Source organism: Syngnathus typhle, linkage group LG19 (genome assembly GCF_033458585.1).
Source record: "Syngnathus typhle isolate RoL2023-S1 ecotype Sweden linkage group LG19, RoL_Styp_1.0, whole genome shotgun sequence".
Lineage (NCBI taxonomy): Eukaryota > Metazoa > Chordata > Actinopteri > Syngnathiformes > Syngnathidae > Syngnathus > Syngnathus typhle.
The window spans coordinates 9,701,982-9,710,538 of NC_083756.1; the positions used below are offsets into that span (position 1 = coordinate 9,701,982).

The 8,557-nt window shown below is 51.9% G+C and overlaps 1 protein-coding gene across 9 annotated transcripts; it reads left to right on the plus strand.

Annotated features, from left to right (window-relative positions):
* The first annotated feature begins 117 nt into the window (after positions 1-117).
* Positions 118-7,778, plus strand: LOC133143460 (cGMP-dependent protein kinase 1-like). Of its 9 annotated transcripts, XR_009710421.1 has the most exons (23): positions 118-235; positions 784-1,024; positions 1,128-1,269; positions 1,511-1,577; positions 1,671-1,770; positions 1,836-1,949; positions 2,075-2,180; positions 2,248-2,311; positions 2,393-2,470; positions 2,619-2,713; positions 2,798-2,863; positions 3,232-3,306; positions 3,378-3,474; positions 3,543-3,682; positions 4,487-4,576; positions 4,707-4,848; positions 4,937-5,100; positions 5,186-5,308; positions 5,626-5,688; positions 5,760-5,826; positions 6,161-6,301; positions 6,767-6,944; positions 7,011-7,260. XR_009710421.1 is itself a non-coding variant. In XM_061265341.1 (22 exons), the coding sequence occupies exons 2-21, from the start codon at positions 802-804 to the stop codon at positions 6,257-6,259; spliced, it is 2,115 nt and encodes a 704-aa protein (XP_061121325.1). In that variant the 5' UTR covers positions 118-235; positions 784-801; the 3' UTR covers positions 6,260-6,301; positions 7,195-7,778. The 9 variants fall into 9 exon arrangements, 8 of the variants coding, with proteins under 8 accessions (XP_061121325.1, XP_061121327.1, XP_061121324.1 ...); XM_061265341.1 differs by lacking the exon at positions 6,767-6,944 and having other exon boundaries at positions 7,195-7,778; XM_061265343.1 differs by lacking the exon at positions 6,767-6,944 and having other exon boundaries at positions 6,161-6,273; positions 7,195-7,778.
* Positions 7,779-8,557: the final 779 nt, after the last annotated feature.

The following is an 8,557-nucleotide window of genomic DNA, read 5'->3' on the forward strand; positions in this document are numbered from 1 at the left end:
CTTTGTATCTTTGATGAATTCTGACACAAGCTAAATGTTTCGCTCACAGTTCTTCGGTTTCTTCAACGCAAAGATTTGTGGCAGATTCTTTGCTCTTTTTTTTCTCTTTTTTCTGAGGAGGAGCTGTCAAAGTCACCTGTGCGCATGCACGTGTGAGTAGCTCATCCGAGGACGCGCCGACAGAACATTCTTCCAAATCCTCATTCCAGAAGCGTGCTGAAGTCACAACAAGGAGGTAAGGCAGGCGTTTGTTTCGTCCTCTTTAAAAAAACTTTTTTTTTTTTTACTTAGTCCTCTTTGAAAGTGAAACCCAACAACCAACACATGGTCAAAGGACTCTGTGAACGATAGAGGGAGGACAAAAGGAGACAATGACTCAGAGGGGGAAAACCATCTCAAGACCCCAAAAAGTTGCCAAGTATACATAGATGTTCGTAAGCCAAGGTTTCACTGTACTTGGGTTGGTCCAATTTAGAACCAAACTGGGCTGTTTTTAAGCCGGAATTGGTCAGGCTGAATGAAAACCAACAGACAGAGCATTGAAGCGTCTTTGGATCCTTGAAAAACACTATATGAATTGAATGCATTCTTATTATTTTTGCGCCTACACTAAGTTGTTTTATTCCGAGCCACACTTAAGCTCTCCTCATCAGCTCCTTTGTATGGAAACCGTGGATTGACCTGTGCAACCACGTCTGCGCGCGTCTGACTGCACACGAGTCTCTTCCTTGTAGGGCACGGGCACTAGGCTGATGGCGGCAACAAAGAGTCTCTTTCTTGTAGGGCACGAGCACTCGGCTGATGGCGGCAACAAAGAGAGGCGGCGGCATGCTGCGTGACCTGCAGGTGGCGTTGCAGCGGAAGATTGAGGAGCTGACGGAGCGAGACGCGCTGATTGAGGAGCTGGAGTCAGAACTGGATGCCAAAGATCTCCTGATTGGCCATTTGCGGGCCGAGCTGGACCGTCATCGTAGTTTGATGCCGGGCACCGACGATACTGCCGCTGCACAGACACCCGACGCAGGTGTGACAAAACGTTCTCCTGAGTCACTGAACTGTTGAGGTCCGCCCGGGCGGAGGTTATGTTTTTTTTTAACATTTTCTTCACCTTTTTCTGTTGCATCCAGCAGGTGGCGCTCCAGCAATGCCAGCACCGTCACTCGATGAGCCTCAGCGCACCAAGAGACAGGCCATATCGGCAGAACCCAGCGCTCTGGATCCTGCCCGACTCACCGACGTCACGCTCACCAGCTACTGCAAGAGCAAAGAGTGAGCTTATGTTATTTTTGTTCTGTGTTTTGCAGACTCTTTTCAATCGTTACATCTGCGGTTCGGACCATTCCTTTCCGCTGTGAAAAAAAAAAAGAGCCGTGAGGAGTGTGTGTTGCGCAGAGGCGACGCTTCCTACCTCAAGCCGAGGCTGCCTCTCGGTCGGGGTCGTGGGAGACCGAGAAGGCCGGCCCTGAGAAAGGTGCCTGCCCCATTGGAGCCAGGGTGTGTTTGCGTGCAGGTCCAGCGAGCTGATCCAGAGAGCGCTGATGGACAATGACTTCATGAAGCATCTGGAACATGGACAGGTGAGAAGACCCCCCCCCCACCACCACACCTCCACCCTCACCCCCCACTTGGCGTCTGTTTTGCTCACGCTTTGACGTCCGCCCCGTTTCCAGATCCTCACCATCTTGGACTGCATGCGGCCCACCAGCCTGGACAAAGGCTGCTGCGTCATCCAGGAGGGCGACGACGGATCTAGCGTCTTTGTTCTGGAGGGTGGGTCACTGCAGCTTTTGCTTCCGAGTCACGGCTCCCGTTTTCCCTTTTGCGTCCGTCCACAGAGGGCATGGTGGAGGTGAGCAAAGAAGGCAAAAAGCTGTGCACCATCGGCCCCGGCAAAGTCTTTGGCGAGCTCGCCATCTTGTACAACTGCACGCGCACGGCTACAGTGACGGGTACACCACAGTGCACACGACAGCGCCCCCTGAAGCTAGGACCGGAGTCCAGGCGTCATCTTCCAGCGTGTGTGTGTGCGTGTGCGTGCGTGCGTGTGCGCGCATGCACATGTGCGTGTGTGCAGCTCTGACCGACATCAAGTTGTGGGCCATTGATCGCCAGGGCTTTCAGACCATTATGATGAGGACCGGCCTCATCAAGCATTCCCAGTACACGGACTTCCTGCGCAGGTAACCTTGACGTCGTGACATGGCAGCAGCCTGACGTCCAAATGACGTGGCGTCTCCCTGTCGCTAGCGTTCCGTCCTTCCAGGCCCTTCCAGAGGACGTTCTCAGCAAGCTGGCTGATGTTCTGGAGGAGGTGAGTCCAGACCCGCCTGCACGTGTCACTCTCTGGTCATCTGACCCCCCGTGTGTGTGTGTGTGTGTCTGCGCACATCAGACTCACTATAGCAATGGCGACTACATCATCCGGCAGGGCGCCACGGGAGACACCTTCTTCATTATCAGTGAAGGGCAGGTGAGCTTTTCTACTCGTTCCGTGCCTGCCCGTAAGGTGCGCTGCCAAAGTGGATTGGGCAAAGTCTGCTCACTTTTACTTTGCACGGCCTCACAAGGTATGACTTTTGGCTTCCTTCGTGCAAAATCTCACTTGTGAGCATGTGCAGGTGACGGTATGGCAGCAGACCGCCCCCAGTGGTCAGGAGGTGCCGGTGAAGACGCTGTCCAAAGGCGACTGGTTTGGCGAGCAAGCGCTGAAAGGGTGAAAGCGCGCTACGCCGTTCACGTCGCTGTCGCCCGTGCCTTCCCGCCATCCATTTAACGTGCTGCCTTTCCTGTCTCGTAGGGAAGATGTGCGTACGGCCAGCGTGACAGCAGAGGGCGCCGTCACCTGTCTGGTGGTAGACAGAGAGTGAGCATTGGTGGTTTTGTTTGAAGCCGGGGTGGCCAGGGCTGGGAATCCGAGATGAACATTTCCCTCCAGCTGTCATTATTCCCCTCTTCCAGACAGGCAATGCAAAGGCTACAACCCCCCCCCCCCCCCCCCCCCCAAGTTCCATCCTTTCACATCAGACAAGGCAAACATCGTGCATGCCTGAGTAGTCATTGTTTATCCCAGCAGCCACTGTCATGCCTTCACGGAAGCAAATGCGGCAGAAACTTGCAGAAACTTGCTCAACACAAAGCAAAATCAAAAGAATATTTAGAGTCATCTGAAGGAGTGAGGCCGCTCCTCAGTCGGGTTCTTGCTGCCTCACGGCACTCTCCTTTGTTCCGCAGGTCCTTCAAGCAGCTGATCGGCGGCTTAGAGGAAGTGGACCGCCAGCAGGGAGACGACGAGCACGTCAAAGCCAAGTAAGTGGTGTACATCGCCGACGAACTCTCTATTGACGTCGAGGCAACGATGCACTAACGCACGTGCGCAGGTGCCCGGCTGAGGACGACTTCTTCTCCGGCGTGACGCTCGACGACCTTGCCGTGGTCTGCACCTTGGGCATGGGTGGCTTCAGCCGCGTGGAGCTGGTGGGTGGGTCCCCGCGCCGGCGGCCGTGGTGCCGACGCGTGGTGACGTGTGGCCGCGTCGCCTTCAGGTGCAGCTCAAGAGAGACGCCGGGCGCTCCTTCGCCCTCAAAGTGTTGAAGAAGCGCCACATTCTGGACACCAGGCAGCAGGAGCACATCCTGTCGGAACGCCGCATCATGATGGAAGTCAACAGCCCCTTCATCATCAGGTCACTGTTTAGTCCCTCCGTTCATGTCCAAAGCAGGCAAAGTACAAGTCCAGCTCGTGGGGTGCCAAGCGCAGGTTTGAGGTGCCCGCGTGCCAGCGGCCTCAAGCCCATTGTTTCTTTTCCCCTCATAAGTAGGGGTGTAAATCGCGGGTTTTGTCACGATACGATATATCGATACAAAGAACCACGATACGATATTTGCCGATATCTTAAAGCCTGCTGTGATTCATTCACGATACATCACGGTATAGTGCTCTACGATCGATATAGAACAATATCCTGATTTATAACAATTCATATCTTAAAGCCTGCTGTGATTCATTCACGATACATCACGATATAGTGCTCTACGATAAATATAGAACAATATCCTGATTTATAACAATTCATACGCAAAATCAACAAGGTACTGCAAACTCTTTATTTAGGAAATTACAAAGTGCTTCCAAATGAATGACTTGAAGCCCAAAGGGGAACGAATGTCCTTGTCTTCTTGGACACTAGCCATAGCACCAGCCCAGGAGCCGCGTAGTTGTCGGCTCCCCTTTCACGTGCCTGCTCTGCTCACAACACAACACGCCGCGCGCTGCTCCCGGAAAGAGGAAGCAAGCAACAATGAACTGGATTTCAAAATAAAGTCGCGTCTAATGTCTGAGGTCAAAAACGGGCGGTATAGATCGATGTTTACGTTTAGCATCGATGCCAACAAATCGTAGAGAATTATATCGATGCATCGTCACACCCCTACTCATAAGTGGCCGCCGCCAGCTGTTCTGAAGCACAGTAATGCGTCCCTGTCCGCAGGTTGTACCGCACCTTCCGGGACCCCAAATACTTGTATATGCTGCTAGAGGTTTGTCTTGGCGGAGAGCTGTGGACGCTCTTAAGAGACAGGTGGGTGTCGGGTCGGGATGAGCACGTTGTCGCTGTGTGCGAAGGCACCGCCGGCCGCGTTCTTTGAAAGTCACAAAGATGGGCCCAAACGCCGACGTCGCAAGCGTGCTGTCCCTTTCTGTGCCACCAGGGGCTCCTTTGACGACGGGACCACAAGATTCTACACGGCGTGCGTTATCGAGGCTCTGGCGGAGCTCCACTGTAAAGGGATCATCTACCGAGACCTCAAGCCGGAGAATATCATCCTTGACCACAGAGGCTACGCCAAGTTGGTGAGTCTTCAAGGCGCTCGTCAACAGCGGCGGCGTGACGCTAACGGAGGGCGCGGCGCGGGCGTGCGTGCGTGCGTCCGGCCGCTAGGTGGATTTTGGCTTCGCTAAGAAGGTGGGCTTGGGGAAGAAGACCTGGACCTTCTGCGGGACCCCCGAGTACGTGGCCCCCGAGATCATCCTCAACAAAGGTCACGACAGCTCGGCCGACTGCTGGTCCCTGGGGATCCTGGTCTTTGAGCTTCTCAGCGGAAGGTAGGTGGGCGGGCGGTCTTGTGCGCATTGGCGTGATCGTGCGGGCTTCGGCAGCGCGTTGATCCCTTCCCGGTCGGTCCCGCAGTCCGCCGTTTTCCGGCTCGGACCCCATGAAGACGTACAACATCATCTTGAGGGGGATCGACATGGTGGAATTCCCCAAAAAGATCACCAAGAGTGCCGCAAACCTCATCAAGAGACTCTGCAGGTTGTGGCCCAGCAAAGGCTACCAAGTATTTGCCCTTCTTAGTTAAGAGAGGTGGGGTCGCAAGAGGGCCAGTTTGCGCAGCGGCCCCAAATTGTGCGCTCACAGAAGGCACACTTAGGGCGCTCTTCTCGCCCGCCGCGCTCCGTTTGGATTGACGTCCAATTGCTCATCGGGGCGCCAGTTGGTGTCGACTGCGGCTCGTTCACAGTCGGCTCACGTCAGAGCTGTTTGGGCGAGAAGGGAGCAGACGTAGAGGAGATGATAGAATTCGAGTGCTGAATATGGCCGTCGTAAGCAAGCGCGTGTGTGTGTGTCAGGGACAACCCCTCGGAACGTCTCGGGAACCAGAAGAACGGCGTAAAGGACATTCAGAAGCACAAGTGAGTAACATAACGTGCAGGCCGGCGGTCGTCCGCGCCCTCATTGTCCCTCCTCTTCTTCCTGCAATCAGGTGGTTCGAGGGCTTCAACTGGGATGGCCTCCGCCAGGGAACCTTGGACTGTCCCTTTATGCCAAGGGTGAGTTGGCGCCCCTTTAGAGGCACCTCGGTTGCGTGGGCTGGAAGCGCTTTGCCGTCTGCAGGGCTCGCCACGGTAGCCCCAGCCAAGATTGCACGTGAGCTCCGAGAGGCAGTCAGCTCGAAGAATATGACGCGACAGCCAAATCTTTGATCCATCGGAGGGCTTTGTGCATTTTGCTGCTGCTTGCAGAAAAATGATGTCACGGTTGTTCAGTTAACCCAATCACAGCTGAGCAACTGTGACGTCGTCAAAGACGCGGCATGCCGAGCGTGACAAACCGCCCGCCGCTGAAGGTGTTTTGCTCTGCGGCGCTGTACGCTTTTGCCATCAGGTGGACGGCCCGTTGGACAACAGCAACTTTGATGACTTCCCCCTGGACACCGAGGGCCCTCCCCCTGATGACGAGTCAGGCTGGGACCTGGAGTTCTGAAACAGCTTGGCCAGGTCAGAGGCTCAATGGAGAACGCACAAGGTCCATAACTACAAAGAAATGTTTAATATTTCAATGTTCATTTGTGTTAACAACCCACTCTTTCATTTCAACCGCGTGTATAGACATATGTTCTGTTACATCAACATACATTTTTTTTAAGCTGGTCTACTGATTGCTAACTACAGTGTTTTCCGTCGCTCAGGAGTACAAGTCGCAACAACAGCCATAAAATGCATAATAAAAAAGAAAAAAAACGTAAGTCGCATGTTTGGCGGAACTTAATTCGATAAAATCCAACATCAAGAACAGACACGAATAGGCAACAACAGCCTAAACGATACGCATACGGTATTGTAACGTTACATAAACACAAACGAGGAACTGACGTAAAATTAACAGTTATTCAAATAAATATAACATAAATAACACGTTGATCAAAACATCCGCGTCACTCCAAATCATTAAATGCATCGAAATCTTCGGCCTCCGCCGCTGTCGACTCAGGGAGTATATGTGGCGCTGACGTCGGACTCAGTATCAGTTGCAGCTATTCCACCCTCGCCTGGCTGGAGCTGAGGGATCAATTGGCCAAAGCCAAGCTGTGACGTCTTCATAACGTGACTTCCAACCGCAAGCAGAGGAGGTCTCTCACATTTGGATTCCGCTTCGGTGACTTAAGACTGTAAGACAGGAAATAGAACACAGGGTGCATTTATTAAATAATAACACACGGCTTTGGTAATTCCAGCGACACACACAAAATGCGGCCTGCAGCAATGTGCGGCCAATTGCCAAGATAAACAGTGACCCATGCGTATGTTTAGGAGACAAGGGAATTTAGCTACGCAGTTACTAAATGATCATAGTGCCAAGTAGCAAACAAAGAGGCTGGACAAGGCGGTGAAAAAAGCCGGCTCTGTCCTGGGCTGCAGTCTGGACCGTGTGGAGGTGGTAGGGGAGAGGAGGAGGGTGGCTAAGCTGTCCTCCATCATGGACAACATCTCCCACCCCCTTCATGAGACTGTCAGAGCCCTGGAGAGCTCCATCAGTGACCGGCTTCGTCACCCACGATGACCCACCGAGAGGCATCGCACGCAGGTCCTTCCTCCCTGCTGCCATCAGACTGGACAACCAGGCTTATCACTGTAGCTAACGGACAATAATTACGTGCAATAATCAAAAAGTCAAAAAAGTCAAAAGTCAGCTTTATTGTCAATCTCTTCACATGTCAAGACACACAAAGAATATTAACGTGCAATATCTGTCTACCTCATACTCTTTTTACCTGCTTTATTTTTTGCACAGTTTTTTTTCTTCCTTTGCACTATTTTTCTATCTAATATTTATTTATATTGTGTATATACTGTCCATATTTTTTTTAATTATATATATCTTTTACTTTTTAAAATCTTTTACCCCCTTCTCCACATGCGTGTGTGTGTGTATATGTTAAGTGTACTGCTGCTTACACAGGAGTTTCCCCATTGAGGGAATAATAAAGGATCATCTTATTTGACCAGCTCAGTGGCCTAGTGGTAGAGTGTCCGCCCTGAGACGGACGGAAGGTTGTGGGTTCAAACCCCGGCCGAGTCATACCAAAGACTATAAAAATGGGACCTACTGCCTCCCTGCTTGGCACTCAGCATTAAGGGTTGGAATTGGGGGGTTAGATCACCAAATGATTCCCGAGCACGGCACCGCTGCTGCTCACTGCTCCCCTCTCCCCCGGGGATGGATTAAGATCACACGGGGATGGGTTAAATGCAGAGGACAAATTTCACCACACCCAGATGTGTGTGTGACGATCATTGGGAATTTAACTTTTAACTCATCATTCTGATGTATTGGTACAATATGACATGTCGTGTGTGTTATGATTCATCATTTTTCATGTCATGACGTCTGCCACACCGTGGTCACGTGACGTTGAAGGGCGGATCTTGCCACTGAGCTGGTCATTAAATAGGAAGACTTTTTTAATGTATTTAAATCTATTTTGAGTTTGCGCCATTATTTCAACGCATAACAACTGTAAGTCTACTAAACAAAACAGCGGTTGCTATAGGATGTCAGCCATGTTGTGGTCACATGACGCGGACATGATGTCGATGGGCGGAGCTTCCGCCAAAATTCAAATCCGAGCGCGCGGCTCGCGACAGGAAGACGGCAATGCCGAGCAACGAGACACAGCGACGACTAACAAGAGAAATATTTTTTTTTCTGCTTGCAACTGTACCGTCCAGAGCGCACACGGTAAATACAACCCATTGTTTTTAAAAAGAAGTACTTTTGTAG

What these genes read in the sequence shown, in the direction of transcription:
- LOC133143460 (XM_061265341.1), top strand. Translation starts at nt 802, where the DNA reads ATGGCGGCAACAAAGAGAGGCGGCGGCATGCTGCGTGACCTGCAGGTG. An exon ending in TCATTATCAGTGAAGGGCAG is followed by an intron (nt 2,471 to 2,618) that starts GTGAGCTTTTCT and finishes GAGCATGTGCAG; the next exon opens with GTGACGGTATGGCAGCAGAC. An exon ending in GCTTCAGCCGCGTGGAGCTG is followed by an intron (nt 3,475 to 3,542) that starts GTGGGTGGGTCC and finishes CGTCGCCTTCAG; the next exon opens with GTGCAGCTCAAGAGAGACGC.